This window comes from Strigops habroptila, chromosome 8 (assembly GCF_004027225.2).
Source record: "Strigops habroptila isolate Jane chromosome 8, bStrHab1.2.pri, whole genome shotgun sequence".
Lineage (NCBI taxonomy): Eukaryota > Metazoa > Chordata > Aves > Psittaciformes > Psittacidae > Strigops > Strigops habroptila.
Genome location: NC_044284.2, coordinates 15,453,176 through 15,472,369, shown reverse-complemented (window position 1 = coordinate 15,472,369; position 19,194 = coordinate 15,453,176). Strand labels below are relative to the sequence as shown.

At 35.3% G+C, this 19,194-nt stretch overlaps 1 protein-coding gene across 12 annotated transcripts in view; it reads right to left on the bottom strand.

The window, feature by feature from the left end:
- KCNT2 (potassium sodium-activated channel subfamily T member 2) overlaps positions 1 to 19,194 on the bottom strand; it is a 141,549-nt gene that overhangs the window by 82,919 nt on the left and 39,436 nt on the right. For all 12 annotated transcript variants that reach the window (XR_003992526.1, XR_003992527.1, XM_030493971.1 and 9 more), the window contains exons 3-9: positions 16,991 to 17,090; positions 14,031 to 14,087; positions 13,141 to 13,189; positions 10,963 to 11,022; positions 6,612 to 6,686; positions 6,029 to 6,112; positions 5,350 to 5,444 (exon numbers count right to left, since the gene is read on the bottom strand). Coding sequence is in view for 10 of the 12 variants with exons in the window: in XM_030493971.1 (XP_030349831.1) it covers positions 5,350 to 5,444; positions 6,029 to 6,112; positions 6,612 to 6,686; positions 10,963 to 11,022; positions 13,141 to 13,189; positions 14,031 to 14,087; positions 16,991 to 17,090 (520 nt within the window). In the remaining 2 variants the exon portion in view is untranslated. The remainder of the gene's footprint in view (positions 1 to 5,349; positions 5,445 to 6,028; positions 6,113 to 6,611; positions 6,687 to 10,962; positions 11,023 to 13,140; positions 13,190 to 14,030; positions 14,088 to 16,990; positions 17,091 to 19,194) is intronic.

Here is a 19,194-nt window from a genome sequence, read left to right as displayed (position 1 = left end):
AAAATCTCTCTAAATAAACTAAGATTGGGCCTGAGCACTGAGTACAACAAAACACAAATCATAGAGAGAACTGTAGACCCAAAAAACCACATTTTATTCTACATTACGTAATCCGCCAACACTCTTCAAATTCATCCTAATTAATGCTAGGCATCTTTCTTGGAGAACTGCCATTGCAAACTCCTGATATTATCAACACAGAAGGGCAAAGCAGCACAGGCCTCCATGTGGCGATTTAGTTCCCTCTGAATCTGAACTGCGCTCTGAGATGTCTGTCTCTGCTTATTGATAATGAAGGGAAATGGAGCATTGAGATGCCTTATTTACACTTAACATTACATGGGATTAATCCATTTTTGTTCGGTTGGTATTTTTCTATAAGATAGTGTTCCAAATCTGAAGGTCTTGATGTGTCTTGTTTGGACTAGATTGTCTGGATTTGTTTTCATCCTTACAAGCAACTTATTCATACTGTTTCCCCCAGACAAGAATATCGACTGAGTAATTGACATTGAGCGTACAGTACTGGCATACTTTGTTTCTTCTGTAAATTGGTGTGTGGAAACATCCCAATTTTCTGATGTTGAAAGCCCTGAAGGGTAAAAAGAATTATCAGATTGACCTCAGTGAGCTTTCAATGAAGACATAAGCAAAATCTGTGCAGAATTCTTAGTCTTCAGTATGGAAAAAAATACATGTCCATCTTAGTTTGTAGCCACCTTTTTCACAAGCTAATCATTCTACACTGATGATATATGACTAATACTGATTTTAAAAGCAAAATAACTCTTAATAGATGATTCACTGTGTCACAGAAAAATGCCTGAAATAGTCATTCACTGTTATTCGTCTTCTTGTACAGTTTACAGAAATAATTAGTATTCCATTTGACAAACAAGTGAAAACATCCATTAGCTAAATGACATAACATATACTTTGACTAAGTCTGTAAATTTCACTAGAACTCTATCAATTGTAACTGCTGAACAGTCATAGGAATACACAGCTTTTAGTATGTTGTATAATTGCTCTGGTTGGGAGGCCACTGAGGTATTTAAAGAAAGAAAAATTATTGGATAGTTTAATCTGTCTTTGAAATCAAAAGAAAAGAGAAAAAATGCTTGTATGTAATCTGTAAGCTACAGATACATACAGCTGGTCATATGAATTTGTTGATCTACAAATGAGTACTACCCCTAGATGTATAAACAATTATCATCAAAAATGAAAGAGTAGAATAGAAGAAAATAAAAGAAAATAAATTGGTTTGTGATTGCTGTTTATTCTGTAATAATGTTAAAAAATTGTCAACTGTATACAAAAATACAAAAGGAGCCTTTTTCCCATTATATTCTGAGTGCAAAGGACAGCTTGAATAATGACATCTAAAAATTGTGAGATTAGGCAACTAGCTGTAAACATTAGATTTATTTAATTTTATTTTTTTTAACTTTTCATCTGAAAGCTGAGTTATAAGTTGGAATGCATCTACATATGTAACCACCACTTACAAGATTCTGCTGTGGAGATATAACTGATGGGTTTGCTGATGATGCATGAGGCAGAATTAATTTGCTGTGGGTTTTCTTCTAGCTATGGTAGAAGTTATTTTGAAAATATTTGTATACAGGAGCAAAGTTGATGAGGAAGAGCTCCTTTTATGCATTTATCATTTTTAAAAAATGTTTTCTATTAATATGTTGTTTTCTTGTAGCTATTGTGCATAGATCCCTCAAACTGATCTTTAAAGTAAATTTCTGTTGAAAAATGACAGTCAAATGGTAACAAATGCAATTCTGTTTTCTACACACTGGAAGAACAAGTAAGAATGTGCTGGGCACAGACATATCAAATTTTCTCCCACCATTGTAAATCATCAGGAGACCAGGAGGTCCAACCAGGTTCTTCCCCAGCATCCTGGCTGTGCTGAGGCAATTCTAAGTGACTTGGACTGAACACTTCCTCCACTTTCGAGAGAGCATAATTTCAGTTCTGACTAGACAGATAGATGGCAGAGGCACATTCCTGCTCACTGAACTTGCATCCATACAAAAATCAGATATAAGTATCTTCTGATATAAATATCCTTTTACTCTGTAAACACACAAGCTTTCAGAAAAGATCCTATAATATACATTCAGCAGCAAAATTGTACTTTCAGAATTATCAGTGGAGGCATGTCAGCTCCTGTATCCTTGTACATACCTGACTATTTTGTACTCTACAGAACTACGGGTTTCTGTTATTGCACAAGGAAGAAAGCATCTCTTTCACACCTCAGCAAAAATCTACTTTTAAATATGTTAAAAATGTACCCAAAATTCTGAAAAATTCATTAAAGAACAAGGGGTAATGGCTTTAAACTGAAAGAGATTATATATTTAGATTATATATTAGGAAGAAGTTCTTTACTGTGACGGAGATGAGACACTGAAACAGGTTGCCCAGAGAACCTGTGGATCCCTGGAAGTGTTCAAGGTCAGGTTGGACAGGGCTTTGAGCAACCTGGTCTAGTGGAAGGTGTCCCTGCCCATAGCAGGGGGGTTGGAACTAGATAATCTTTAAGGTTCCTTCCCACCCAAACCGTTCTATGATTCTATGAACTAATCCCTGGAAGGTAGTTATGTTTCAGCATTAATTTGGTTTTCTCACAGAAATGACCATCAAAAGACTTACAAAAGGTTTCAGTCTCACTTGAAGCAGTAAGAAAGCACTTTTGCTGCAGTTTCTCAGTGCATCAGTCTAACTGAAGTGGTGAAAAATGGAAGTAGAAAGAGGAGTCGTTCTGGGCTTCACACTTCTTACAAAATGGTGTGATCCCCATACGAAGCTGCGTGCCACCTCTTTCTATGTGTCTGATAAAAAAGCATGGTTTTGAACAGAACCCTGTGTTGTAAAGTTATATTGACTTCAGAAGTGCTGAGAAGCCAGTGTTCCTGTTGAAGCAGATGGTAAAATCAAGCCTGTCAACCAATAACTAAGAAGGGCTGTGTTGTTATAATTTAATCCATACAGTGCCTGAAAGTCATTGGTCAGCAGGAGAGCATGGTGAGGATGGTGGCGCCAAAATCCCACCATGAGTATGTCCCCATGGTGCTGAACAAACTCTACAGGGAAAGTGCTCTGAAACTGTAGGCAGCCTATTCAAGCTACTAATCTAGGGTTATTAATTTTGCTTTACTGAATTTATGGTACTTCATGGACCAAGGCAGTATCTCTAAATGTAACCAAAACATGATTATGAAAACAAAAGAGTGCTAGCTCAAAATTTTTTTGTCTTGTGCCCCACTACATATATGGATAAGTCTAGTGCTGGCTCCCATATATGTTTGGGGGGAACAGACATGGTTACTGCTTCCTGTTGCAGAAAATGTGAAAGATCAGCCTGATGAAAGCCACCCTTAAGAGGACAGATCCAGAAATGGACCTTGCTCCTCTCAGCATGAAGAAACTCATGTAAGCTCTAAATGATGTCTCTTAAAATGAAACGCTGTCTCAAATTCACCACAGATGTAACATAATCAAAGATATTAAGCTAATTGATTTTGATGATTTACAGAAAATTTTTTAGATATTCTTAAAATATACTCTGTAATACAAAATCATACATAGATGAGCAAAAAAGTGTAAAAATGCCATTATGTGTGTTCGTATAAGCAATAGCAATAATTGCCTACACAGAACTCCAGTCTTAGGCAAGCCACAGATGTTTGAACAACTATTCTTATTCCAAAAGTACTTCATTTCCTTAGTTATTGCATTACTGGGTGTCTTCATCCTATTTAGCTTATTTTGCGGTCTAACAGGGTCAGTACTAGGTCAGTATATAATGATCTATAATGAGCTGCTCTCCACGGCTGTTGGGACCAGACATAATTACTGTAGGTGAGCTTGCCATTTTCTGCATGTTTTACTGTCAGTTATCAAAATGCCTGGTGGGTGAGCATGATGTTCTGTTTAGCTGCAGTTTCCATACCTTATTCAACCAGGGATCATCACAGCGAGTTCTTTCAAAAGACTCTTGTTAACTAGCTTACTGCAATGAGAACTGGATATATATTTTGTTCAGCAGTTCAGTAAAATATTGAGGTAGGTTAGTAAAAAAGATGAAGGCATATGTACTCAAGAGAGCTCTGTATTACAAAAAAATTTAAAACTAAAATTATAACCAGTTAATATGTTCATTATAATATTATAACATGTTCAAGAGCTAGAGTGACAGAATTTTATACATTCTGGTTTAAGTATTTTAGTCCTTGTTCATGTAAAATTTCCTCTTAAAGGGACATAATATTCAATAGGAAATTTAGTCTCACAAAAAATAGTTACTGTTTAGAACCGGGAGGATCTGTCATTATGCAGCTGTTTCGCCATAAGACAAAGGGTAAAATTGGTACCATTTGTTTAGCCAGTGGCTGAAAAAACTCCTCTTCTTGAATAAAGGACAGAGAGGGACAAGACTGGAAATGGCCGTGTATTATATTACACTGTTATTACCGAAAGGGTTAGGCATCTCATAACAGTGGTTATCAGAAAAACAAGCTAGAGGAATAAAGTAAGAGAAAATCAAATCACTGTCTCCAAAATGACAGACCAAACTTCATCAGTGTGCTGACCCAAATTCATCCTGTCTGGCAAAAGAAATACAGGTGGCAACCTTTCCGCACAGAATCATCTCTATTCACTGCCCCCTTGTGCACTGTCTTGTAACACAAACATTCTTCATTAACCAAGTATGTTTATATTTAATGCGCTCAACAGATTTTTTTCCATACTCCCCAAACTCCTATAAATTTAAGTTTTCAAGGTCTTGCAGCAAAAAGTTCTTCAGAGTAACACATTTTGGTTTTTGAACCTACCATCCACTCATTTCTAAAATCTAGATTATTCGCAGCTGTCACCTATACTCCTTATGGGAACCTGACTTGGTCATCAGTGACAAGGCTGAGATCTGGCCTATTTTTTTCTGTCTGTCACACCAGTCAGAGGAAGGTGACCTTAGTATGGGTACTTCTGTTGGTACTCTTCAAATTTGAGTGACTTTTCTGCTGAGATTGTACTCTTGGTACATATGTGAATTTTCCCCCACTCCTTTCTCCTGTGTTTTTGCATCATCTCTATTTCCTTCATTAGAGTGAGAATGATTCCCTTTCCCATTCATGCGCATTCTGTTTCCAAACCCAGTGTATCAGGATCTCAGTAGTACCAGGTGCTAGTTAACACTTTCATTGCAAGTATATTTCTATCTTTATTTCAGTGCATGATTTCCACAATGCCTGTTTTATCACCATGTAGTAAAGAAGAAAAGCCAATATATATAATAAAAACAAAGGGGTTTTGGCCACTTACCAAGTGAAGATAAGACAGAGTAAGGTAGATATTAAAATGAGGACTTGGTTAAACATTGCAGACTGTGTACGTTGGATAGCTCTGTGAAGATCATTCTGTATTAATGGAAAACAGGTGTTAATTTGGGTTTTTAATTAATAAGGCATGAGCTGATTCTATAGAAGAATTATCTAGTGCCCTGATAAAATGCAGTCATTCAAATGCACTTGGAATTTGCTGATCATACAGAAGGGTGCAAAAGAGCCAGCTGTGATTCTGTGATAATTTAACTAGTTCTTTGTTCATCCTGGCACAATTCTGATACTATTCTAAGCTGCCTTAAGGTCTGTCTGCTCATGTCTAGCTCACAAATTACAGGCTGCAAGGACCAATTAAGGCATTGAGTTCCCTGCAATTGTGTATGAATGGAAGATAGCAAAAGATCCAGCCATTCCAACTTTCCCTTATTGGCACAGTAACAATTTTTGCTAATTGAGATTTCACTTGATGTCTTCATTTTTTCTAATTTTGATGCCGAAAGCATTTTAGCAATGCTTTCCCATTTGTATAATCTAAATACAGATCTGGTTGGCTTCCTATTAAAGTTGGTCAATGGAGTCTACTGACAACGTCCTACTAAAGACAATGTACTAAAAAAGCCTGAAAACTCTAAAACAGTTATTTCCTTTGTCATACTTACAATCATATTCTCTAAAGCATGCTTTGCCAGCCAACAATTTAAAAATACAGGAATAAACAGGTTTCTTAGGACTGGCCAGAAAATCTGAAAGAAAAATTAACAAATTCATGAAAAGCTTTTCTAATCAAGAATAGAGCTTTTCTATTTAAGCAGCAATGAACAATGAAACACTTGGGAAAAATACTTCCTATTAATGTGTTTCTAGTGTGAGATATGGTTTTAAATACTATCTTTTCTTCCTTTGTGATTAACTGTATTTAAGATAAACTGATAAAATAAGGACAGACAGTTTTCAGAGATTCTTAGATTTTTATATGTAGCTGGTTTATCTTATTGATTGTGCTATAGCTTAAGTTGGAGTGTTTTGATTTTGTTTGTCCCCTACCGGGGAGGGTAAGCCAAGTGATCTGTATTATTACTTCATTCAAGAAACAACCTATCTTCTTCTTGTTTACAACTTTCTGTTCCCACAGGCACAAATTTGTCATCCATATAAGATTCAAATTTACTTCAATAAAAATTAAGGGTATTTGTGCAGCTGCAACAGTGCAGTAAGAAAATGTATTAATCCAAATGTGTTTACCGTGATGATGAAAGGGACAGCATTAATTATTTCCAGGAGAAAAGGTATTCTCAGAATTTGTTCCCAGATATTTCCCTTCAAAGAAAAGGAAGAAAAAACCACCATGTCACAGCAGGCTTACATACAGTTCTGATGAGAAATATATGCAATATTCCAATGCCACATATGGAGTCTTTCCCACTAGCTGAATTTCAGGAAGATCATTCATCTCAGATTTAAACACATATGTGAAATGTGAATATAGAATACAGAACCACTCTGGCCTATTTTTTCTTACTGCTTATCATAATGTACCTCACAGGTAAAAATATATACTTTTAAATCTATATATATTCACTTGAGCAGTTCTCTGTTTCCATATGACCATGTATTTCCTTGCTATGACCTAGTTAGTAAGACAGCTCAAATGATGAATTCTAATTGCGTTAACTAGTCAACTCATTCTCTCAGCTAATGAAGAGCATCATTAAATTAAGTTTTCATTTTTTTTCAGCTAATAACATGTTCCTGTTTTCTTCTATTGCATTTTTAGGTACCTTGGAATCATACACAGACATTCTGTTTCTACTTTTTCGTTCTTGGAAGGTTAGTTTACTTTGATTTTTACATGCACACTGACACACAGATAAGGAGATAAGGTTCCTGTCCTAAGGAATTTATCTTTTTAATAATTCTCAGTTTTCAGTGACTTTTCATAGAAGTAGCAGACTACCCTGCTGGATAGTCTTTTATCTACAACTATTTCTACTTCTTTTTCTTAGAAGCCTTTAAATCTTTAAAATCCTCTGTTGGAATGCTTTAGCTTTTGATCGTGCCAAAGTTCTCCTTACCTTAATGCTTATTGTCTTATAGTGTCTAAAAAGTAGAGACAAAGCCCTAGTGCAGTGTAGGAGTTGCAGAGACATATATCTAAAGGACATGCCCTGCTCAGAAGATCTTCCCATCAAACCTAGTGTTTTGATTACCTCTGTGCACAGGTGACTACCGTGTAGCCCATACTCACATTTGTTATGAATGATGACTCATTGTCTGTACAACCTTCTGATAGAACTTTGTAGCAAAATATAAAGCAAAAGAGGAATGCAAATATCTTGTATTTTTCAAAGGAAAATAAACAGCTTGTTTTCTCTTGTTTCATTAGCCTCTGCATGTTAGTCACAGAGGTCTGGATATTACTTTTTATTAATTCTAATCTGCTGTTAAGATACTAACTTATTAAGTATTAAAAAGAGGAATGCAGTTAAGTTTGGGAAAGATAGCATTATTCTATAGTGAGTCCTTCATTCCTCTGCATTTGTCTTCTTTTATCTTTACTTTATATTTTCTCTTTCTCAACTGTTCTGGAGAGAGAAGTAAGGAAGATAATCTAGTGTTTAATATTTCAGTTAGGACTACCAGAACAAAGTTCTGTATTTCTGCCACAAACACTTCAGTACATTTCAGGGCTTTCTGAAACTTGATCTTGCTTACATGAAATTACGACGTCTTTCCACGTATTTCAATGAAAGTGGTACTGATCTTTTAATCTGCTTACCGCAAGTTACAGGATGGGGAAAATACTATTTCTTTTCCACACCTGAGCAGTGACTGTGAATGATTAAATGTTGGGATGAAAATCCATACATTTTTAAAATCAGGTATTTAAAATTCAGTGACTTACAGCTTTTCTAACTCTGTATATCAAAACTCCATCATAGGTAATGCAATAACAATGTAGTGCATATATGGGAATAATACAAGAATTCACAGTACAGCATTATATTTTCAGTTGCAACGACATATTAATCTTTCCTGGTAAAATAACTATCCAATATAACCACTGAATGTTAAATACAAGCTCCATAGCATGTAAAAGTCTTTTCCTATTTTTACTTGTTCACATCTGGAAGATATAAGTATGGGGCAAGGATTAGTCTTCCATGTAATTTTAATTGGAGAGAGTTAGACTGATTTGAATAATCTTAAATATTTTATGTGATAAGCAGCCCTGTAAACAGAAGTGAAATCATGAAACTGTAAGCTAAGGTTTTATTTCTAGGAATAGTAAAATCAAAAGAAAATGTGATTTACCCAGCTGCCCCATTCTGTGTTTTCACTAATTTTTTCATTTTTACTGTTAAGAGCTTTCTTTTCTGCAATATAGAAATGTCACAGAATTTACTTGTGCAGGCTAAATGCCTGCGCGAAGGTGCGCCACGTACTTAGTGATCTGTCCAGCTGAAAGATTCTGGCTTCCACATAAAAATGCATTGTGTCTTCTGCAGAACTGCCTTTTGCAGTGAGAATGTATGGTACTGATAAAAGCAGCTAAGACTGCCTGTGCGCCAGAGACATAGTAGGATTGCCAGATGTCTGTGATGAATTTTGGCAATGGAAATTTCTAATGTAGATGTCTTCCAGAATTTTGGCCAAGGGCAAACCCTCATGTATATGGGTTAAGCTGTGAGAATGCAGATTGTAAATTCTTTATTCTTGGACTCAAGTGATCAGCAGTGTAATACAGTGCTACAGTTTTTGCATTCCTCCCCATATAGAAGCAACAAAAAGATGCAAATTCAATGTATCCTAGTAGTGTGACACAGTGTTATGTTCTTACTATTCTGCATGTTGAATCATTCCTCATATGTCCTCAACCAGGTATCAGAAAGGTAAATTCCTTGGAGTATTCTCTGAAATGACTGCTTTATTTATTTTACAGGTTTTTGAAATCTTAGCAATGTGCACACAAATGCAAACACAATCATATTTTTCTTGTTTTCTTCCTGGCTTGTCCTGACTTGTGCCTACGCTGTAAGAGCTTTAGAAATGTTGGCATGATATAAGTAATCTGTCACAGATTTACATGAACCAACACTCTTTCAGTCATCCTGGCTTTGCAGAAGGGCCTTACAGTGGGCGAAATATCAGCCGCCTTGTCTTCCAGAGACTTGTGTAAAACTGAAGTAAATGGCTCTATCATGACATTTCCAGATTGTAACTAAGAGGACAGGGCCAGAGGGAAGGAGGTGTTTGCATGAGGTGGATTGCCAAAGTGCATTTCAGTACTATATTCTTCCTTACATTACTCTTATTCCGTTACGGGGAGTGGAAATAGAGCCATCATAAAATTGCCTCAATGACAGGTATATGCAGCAAATCAGCATAATAGACCTTTACACCCATTGCACACTAATAAGTGACTTCTGGGGGCTGACTTGTCAATATTTCTCTCATCTTCTGTACTCACTGAAATTGACGCAGGCCACAAGGAGAATGGATAGGGATAAAATGCTGCTCAATAAACTCAGGAAGAGTATAAATTGTGATTGCTCGTTACTGTTTTGGTATTAGATGTGTTAATTTTTGATTGCTTCTACCTATAATTGGTTTTCATTTGTAACCCCCAACACCTAAATAGTATATGCTAAAAGGATTAAGAAGAATAATTTTTAGGCAGCAGACAGTTTTAAGCCTTTTAGCAATATTGGGCGCTAGGGAAAACATTTATGCCATAATCACTTGATAAGCACACTAAAGTACAACTCTCGCACTTCAGTGGTGGCTCTGAGAGCTACTGAATATATGCTTCAAGATATTTTTAGCTTTAGAAACCAAGTCTTTTCATATTTACTTTGATAAGTGATTTTAGTATTGGTCTCCTGAAGACACTAAAAACGCAGAGTACCTAAAACTCACTAGGATAGCACAGAACAAAATGTAATGAAGAAAATTAAAATATTAGGAAAATATAACTTTTTAAGGAGAATGCAAATACACAAATGTATTCACATCAGATGATTTCAAGGCATTTTACAAGGGTGTTCCAATAGCATCAGAGAGATGAATAAGTATGGAGGTTCCCATTTTTTAGTTGGGTTTTGTTTTGTTTTTTTTTTTTAAAGAAAGTCCTATCTTGGCCTAAGTTTTTGGTGTGTGGTTTTAGAGGCCTAAAACTTGAGTTATAGATACTGAGTAGCTACAGTTTGACATCAATGAGAATCATGTCCATTGCATTATGGATAGACATATAAATCTGTGCACTATGGACAGACATAAAAATCTGCGCACTTCCGAAAATGAAGGTCACTTTTGAGAATGTGTTTTCAAATTACAATGTGCTAGAGGACAATGGAAAAAGTGAAAATTTCATTTCTGACTTCCACTCTCTATATATTAGCATTTGCTCATAAATTTGGGAAATATGCACAGGGCTGCCTGTGACAATATGCTGTCCTGTACATGTGTGTTTTTCTCAACTTCCTGCTTGTACCTCCATTGGGCACAAATGCAGGCACATGGATTTTATATTGAAACATTTAACTCAGTTACATTTTGTGATGAATTATGCCTAAAAGTAACTGGAAGTACTTACCTTGTAGCTTAGATAACTCAGCAGCAGAGTTTCAAAGAGACTTATTAAAGCCACAGAAACCTTAAGTGAAGTGATAAAATATGTGTATTAATACTGGCTTCCAAAGAATAGATGACATTAAGCGTGACAATGAAATGTAAAAGTAATAAAAACCAGCTTTTCCATGCATCCTCTGGAACCATCTCAACTAGCAACATTTAGCATGAAGCTTAAATATTTTTTTGTGACTAAAGCGCAGACTCTGACTTCAGTCTCACGGCTCTTTTACAACACTCCAGAGAGCCTACACGGTGGCCTTTCCATGGTTTTAGAGAGCTCCGTTCACAGTCTGCCAGATTGTTTCTCAAGTTTCAGTTGTCTGTTCCTGAAAGGTACTGAGATCTTTTCACAAGACAGAGAGCCAAGGAGGAGGCTGTAAATAATGGAAGCTAGTCAGCTCTTTACTTTTCTGTAAAGACATTATGAATGTGTGGAAAAACAAACACTTTTCTTACTGTGTATCATTTGGAAAGTTGAAAACAGCACAAATGATACAGATGAATCATTATTGATTTTAATATTTAAATGCAACTGAGATCAGCTTATCAGCCTTCACTTCACTTAACTATAAGTAGTTAGTGTATGTATTGTGTCATTTAAAAATATTTAAATAATCAAATACCAAAATAGTAAAAAAATTACTTAAAAATTTATACGTATAAAATAATCACAAAACTTACTGAAGTCCTTTGCATAGCAAATACTTGTATTTTAATGTATATCATGGGAATATTCTATCATGAAGATATACAAATTCAGCTGGAGCCTGATGTCAAGCTCAGGATTTCTGATTTTAAACTCATGGTCATTACTACTGAAAACTCAGTGGAGTACATTATTTGCACTCACAATATCATCAGCTAGAATTAAAAAAAGATACTATGAATTGGAAAATTATTAAAATATACAGTCAAAATCACAGAATCATTAGGGTTGGAAGGGACCTCTGGAGATCATCTCCAAGACTGGACATATTGGAGATAGTCCAATCCCCCTGCCAAGGTAGGGACACCTAAGAGCAGGTTACACAGGAATGCATCCAGGCAGGTTTTGAATGTCTCCAGAGAGGGAGACTCCACAACCCCCTTGGGCCATGGAAACAGAATACCTATTTGGAATATCTGTTTCTCCAAATACTGTTTTAAATAAAATCAGGCTGGATCTCAAATAAATACAAATCTTTCTTTGCAACTATTGTATATACCCTACTGTGAATGCATGTGTATATATATACATGCATACACATATGTATAAACTCCTGTGTTTATCATATAAACTTACTAGAATAAGTAAGTTTATTTGCTTACTACCATAAGCAAATAAAACTGTCAGTATTTTTTAATTAAATTGAATACATTCATCTGAACATCTAGGTCAAAATTTATTCAAACTGAGCATACTTTAAGCAAGGAATTCAAAGATGTTTTCATCAAGAGGTTCGTCCCTTAGTACAGTTGTATATTACATAGAAGTGCAAACCACTGTAATGGAATTCCACTAAGCATGGTGACAAAATGTAATGGTATAACCATTCTGGAAGCTTAAGGAATTCTTAGTAAAACAGAAACACATTTCACGGGGAGAATTCCCACAGCGCTGTCCACAAGTAAAAAAAAGTGCTCCTAAAATGAGCAGGCTTCAGGACAATGAGGACTGAACAAGAAACTTCAAAAGATGTCCAAGATCCACAAAGCACTGATGTAGTGCATTTTTTGTAACATACTCCTCTAAACATGTAGGCTTCTATATTATGAAGTAACTTTAGTTTTCTAGTATATTTAACAAGAAAGCTCATGAAGCATGTCAAAAGCTAGTCATAAGCAATTACGAAATTTAAACTTATCACTGGAGCAAACAGTGACTACTTGACTCAACAGAGCTTGATAATTCTAAGACAAAAGGCTATCTAGTTCCACAGTATTTTGTTATAAGTATTAATACTTCCTATTCTAAAGCCATATAAATTTAAATCAGCTCAACTTATCTTTACTTTATGCTTTTGTTGTACTTGGACATCAAGTAGATTTCTGTGTTAATATCAAGTTTTCCAAGTATCCTTTAACATAACTAAAATGCAATAAATCAATATTGTCTACAGTTATTAAACGGAAAGAGTTAAATTGGCCATTTAAATATTACCTGTAATCCCCATAAAGGCAAGCTTCGATTCACCCAAATAATAGGAGACCTGTTCATTAGAATGAGAAAATAAATATGAAAATAATCAAAATCTGAATGATGTTTGGAAAAAAATAAAGGAAAAATTTTGTACATTTGAATGGAAATTAGAGCAGCCTTATTTTAAAAAAAAAACAACTCAGTAATAAAAATATTTAATTAGTAGCTTTCTACTGAGTATTGACATTGCTTGTATTTCTTGTCCAGAGCCAGTCATTGATTTCCCATGGGAGTAATCCAGAACCAGTAACACCAAAATCTTTTAGTGGTTTCACTGGTTGCAACTCCATGCCCTATGATTCCAGAAATTATAAATCAGTTTGTGCTTTTGATTCTAGAGATGCAGGGGAATAATTCTTTGTGGTAGGAAAAATAAACTTGACAATTCTTTTGTGTGAACTTTCTGCTATCTTTGCAACAATAAAAATGTTATCTAACTCATAGGGGCTGTCATATCTTGGAAAAATCCCATGTTGTCTTAGCATTTACTAACTCAATGATAATAGGCACTTAATAAAGTACTACTGGAATCTGGCACAGTAGTTTACTGGTAATCATTTACCACTAGTCTTAATTGTTTTTCAAGTAAGAGCATCCATTTTTTTCAGCAAGGTATAAACACTGATGGAATTCAGATCTTGAAGAGCATCCAATCAATCACTGAAACAATGAAAATATTAAAGGCAATTTTAAATATTCAGAAACACAGAATTGCTTGAGGGTTATGGAAGCATCACTATTATGTGTTAAAATGCCACCATTCCAGATGGAAATGGATTTGTCTTTGTGTTTTCCTCCCCTTCCCACCATTATGTGGATTTTTGGTTTGCTTTTTTAAATTAGGAACTCACCAATCAATCGCTCCAGGTGTGTAGTTTTGATTGGAACATCTCCAGTTTAATTCCTTACTGATAGTTGTCATCCCATCCATGCAAAGTCCATTTTCATTAGCAAATGTATTTGGGAACATGATTATAAAAACATATAGGCGGAAAGGGTTATTAAGTGTTCTATAAAATGCATGCAATAGTTTGAAACCCTAGGTAATGGATATAGACATTTTTTAAAGTAAAATAACTTTTAGGAAGTAGTTCTGTATGTGTTCTGTATCTGTAGATAAAGGACTATGAAGCATTTCAGGTTACATTTTTTTAAGATTTATTTTCAAAGGTGTTCCAATTTAAAAACAAAATAACTGAAATTATACTTTCAAAATCTGAACTAAGTACACAAAAAATATGAAGATCCAGAGATACTAGAAATCCTATCACATGGATAGGCTGGGATAGAAAGAGCACATATGCCTGCCACACTCTCAACAGGAAAGACTGCACCAATCTACTGTTTACATCCTCTTGTGAGGATGTGAGGAGGGCTGAAGATTCATGTAGCGGTAATTCACGTAAGAAACTGGTGACATCTATGTAAAAAAAATAGCTATGTATATGTGATGTTATCTTGCCTGGAATTGCTGGTCATGTAAGGATGTGGGAATATATATTTGTGTAAATGATTAAAATGTTTGTCCTGGGATAGCAAGATCAGAAGAGGATTTGCAGACCACACATTAGTAAATGCTGTATTTTCTACTGGCTACGAGTAGGGACAGGTGCTAAATAGTATGCATTAATAAGGATGTTTTATGTCTTAAGCTCTTCCCTGTACATCTGCTGTGCCTGAAGGAGTAAATAAAAGATATTAACTTCTGTGGGCATTTCTGAAAACCAGGAAATAAATCTGCAGGGAGAGTCTGTGATGGGAAGCATTCCTCCCAGGATTGTCACTTTAAATTTTGCAACGAGGTGATAATGTTTTCTGTGGCCATGCCCTCAGTACACTGAGTAGTTTCTTTCCTCAGGGTGTGACACAGCATCTAGAAAAGATTTTTTTCCATAACACTGCATTTGTAAGAATGCTTTATGCCAGTAGTTTAGGTATCAAGCTCTCAGGATGTCTATGAGTAAAACCACTGACATTAGTGGGATAACATCTGGGCACAGGGATGGGTTTTCTGGCATAGACAGCTTCTAAAACTAGGGTCTCAGCATGCAGAAGTGACTGATCTGAAACTTCACAGCCAGAAAAATGTTATACAGAGATAGAACATATTAGTCAACACATCAAAAGAGATCAATACATAGAGAAAATACAAATATGGTCTCTGGCTAGTAAATTGTCAAACATTGTTCCTTAGATTGAAGCAACATGTCAGGAAAGGTCTCGGGAATTAAGTAGTCTGCAAGATGCAGAAAAATCTTTGCATATGAATACAAAAGCATCGAAGCATACCTCTGGCAGAAGTGCTGATGTTCTAATCTGTTCTGCATACCCAGACATAACCTTGCAGTATAACATGCTCATTTGGGCTCACTAGATTTCTCATAACAAAACAGTATCAGCAGCTTCTTCATGCCAGAAAATGTCATTAACTAAAATTTCAAGTCTTTGAGTTGCTGTGCTACTATGCCTAAATTGCTAAGGATGGATTTTCTATTCTCCATCACTGTTAAAGGTTTTATGAAATCTTTACTGCTCATTTCCTCCCTACATATTTCCTCTCCTTGAAGAATCATTCTAAGATACATGTGGAGTCAAAAAACAGGTTTTTGAAGTTCTTTTCCAGTGAGTTTTTTTTTTTCTTTTCTGGCCCTTTTTCAAATGCTCTGATTTCTTACCATAAATTTTAACCAAAAAAAAAAAAAAATCTCAAATGCATCTTCTATACTTCCCATTCACAAATCCTTCTCTTATGCTCTGCTGAGTAAAGCCTTTATTATTCACTTTGCTTTAGATTTGATTCTTGTAAAATACAGTATTTTTCCTATGTACTAGTTACAGTGTTACCCTTATTAGGTTTAACTGATTTTCAAATATTGAAATTAGAAGTCATACTTGGTCCTTTGCCTAACATTGCGTGAAGAGTGTTAGTTCTGTCATCCCAACCTTAGTGATTTAATCTGTGCCTTGTTTCTTTCAATACTTAAGGCAAACAGAATCAAATCAAGTGAAAGCACAGTAAAATGTGGTGCTTATTAGCATTTAAAATTGAGAAGATTCAGTATATCCAGGGTAAAAATACAATTGAAGTACAGGACTGTATAAATTATAAATATAATTTCTTCTACAATTGGTGGTTGATTGTATAAGACATGAACAAACAAAAACAAAAAAAAATAAAGGCAGAGTACCCAATGACCTACATAGAATACCTGACCCATACAGAATCCTGACAGTTGTAGGTGTGTGAAATCACACATTGTGACCATAGGTCATCACAAGCATAGAATGTACTTTTGGTCTCCCTCACTTCTATGTGTATAGAGAAAGCAGAGGGCTAGAAAATTATCATCAACGTCATCTGCATGAAAGCTCAGTTTCATGCATTTGTCTGTCTGTTTCCAGGGTTTGGGGTTTTCAGTAAAATTATTTAAGTAAAATCTTAAGACTATTGTTGCATAAACTGGCAACCAGATATTTTCAATTTTATTTTCAGAAATACGATACATAGAAACGTTACGAAATAGTACTACCAAAATATATGTTTGCACAACTATATCTGATGCACAGCATCTGAGGAAAGAGAGGATTATTTTAGCACTAAAGTGAAAAAAGAATATTGTTATTTTAGATCCTATTTAGTTCTTATTCCCATTCACAATGTAAGACTAGCTTTATAATTCTTTCAAAACATCTGTAAGACATAAAACCAAATCCCTGTAGAGAGACTATGAATTGTTTATTCATTAATTTCTCATAAGTTAAACAATGCTTTGAGAGCAGAAATAAAAATTAAAACATCCACAAACATTACCATGCAAGTCCTTGTGTAGGATCATCCAGAAGCACACGAATTATGTATAAGAAACAGCTTAGTAGCTTGAGAGAAAAATTGAATAATCGTATTCTCAGACCTATTTTAAAAAGAAAATACAGAAATAAATTCAGGTTCTTTACAGTTTCATCCACTTTTAAGGTAAATCCAAAAAGAACTAGAATAGCCATGCTGCAACAAAGCAGAGGTTGACCTAACCAGTAACCTGTCCCTGCTATGGGCGATTGGTGTATGATACAGAAGAACATAAAGAATAAGCCTGTCAGATACGCATATAACACGCCTTTCCAGGTTCCAGAAATCTGTGGGCTAAGACTCAGTCAGTTTTAATGTAAAGAACTACTCAGTCATTTGAAAGCTATTCTATGCCATTCATCTTTCCTGATGCCATTCTTTGTGTCTTTTGTAGGTTTACAAGTCCATTGTCTGAAAAGGGGAACTAGAATTACATATGGTATTTGAGAGGCAAGATACGGAGATGCAAAGATACACTTTCAACCGTAGGCAGAGGATATACCATGGCAAGTATTTGAATATTAATATCTGAAAGTCTTCATGCAGTAGATTCTCATACAGAATATATTCATATTATCCCAAATTATAAAATAAGAAGCTGTAGTTATTTAATGTTGAAGTTGCGTAATTATGCGTCCAGGAATCAGGGCATGTGAAAGTCATGCTGAATGTACAACCAAACTGAATCAACAACTTGTTCTACAGACTATGTGAATATTGAAATGTTCTAGCTGAAATGATATATCATAACTGCTATCACAAAATACTACAACACTTCCCAAAAACATAGGTCTATGGCGTAAATACAGGATTCTTTCAAAGGGACCACATGGACACTTGCTTCTATCACATGGGCAATTTATTTCAGTGCTAACTGGAGCCATCATCTACTACAAGTGGTACTGTTGGCCTTTTGTATTTTAGTCAGATTTCGCAGTCATTAGAGGATTAGAGTTTAAATTTTTGGTCTGGTTATTAAATTCAATAGTCTTAAATTTTTGCCAGTGTAAATGTTTGTATCTAGCTCTTGATTTTAAGTTTTCATTCACTAATTAAGTTAAAACTGTCAGTTGACTAAGGTCAAGTGGTGGGAGGTCACTTTAAGCAATAATTTTTTTTCGATGTGGTGAACTGAGAGTCCAATTTTGCATGGCTCAACCCTTCTGTCCAAAGCAGAATACCACTGACTGACTGACTGAGTTTTACACAGATGTGGCTTCATTAGCACCTAATCATAGTAAAGATAGTATCTTTTATTGTGGTGTTGCAAGTACGTTATCAGGTCTGCTGAACTCAATATGATTATTTCTGTGCTTTAAGAACTACAGCTTCATTATGCATACCCAAAGCTGTGTGCATACATTCTCTTTTAAGGAACGAACCATAATTATCTTATGGCAATATCACATACTTTTTGACTATACCCAGTCCTAAATTCAAAACGAACGCCTTTCAGGTAAAACTGATAAATCACCTTTCATATCTACTAGTTCCCCTCCCATTAAAACACAATATACAGCAAAGACTGAAAAATAGAAAATAGATGCCTAAATATTCTACCATACACTTGCTGAAAGAAATCTTAAGGTTTATTGCACAACACTGTTTACTACCTTTAACGGTGAAGTTGCAGTTATCACATGAAAACTGGATGGACTTTTACAGAATCTTGTAATTGGTAAACTAGGGGTTAAAATCCTGTGGCCCTGACCATGAGAAGTCCCACAGCTGTTATTGGCAATTAGGTTTGTGAACATTAACCTAGTGATTCCTGCTCTCCTATCAAGAGTAATTAGCCACAGACTATTTATTACCCAACATGATTGAAGGGGTTGAGGCAGTAAATGGATTCAGGGGCTGTAGGAGGTGGGGTAAGTGTGTTGTTATGCTATTATTTGATTAGGAAGAACCCCAGTACTTTTCCTGGATAATGCTATGGGGTTTGTTTTTTTGATTCTTTTTGTGGCTTTTTTGAACTGTTGCTGAAGAAAACATGAATTGTTTGTCTGTACTAACCTTTTGTGGAAGTCTGCGGGAGTATGAATGGTTTCCATAACAACAAGAAGAGCAGATAATGTTTAAAAACAAAATGAATGCACACCTCCCAGCCCCCAAAAAAACACCTAACACCAAACAAACAAGAAAAGCCCACCAGGATTTCTCTTTTT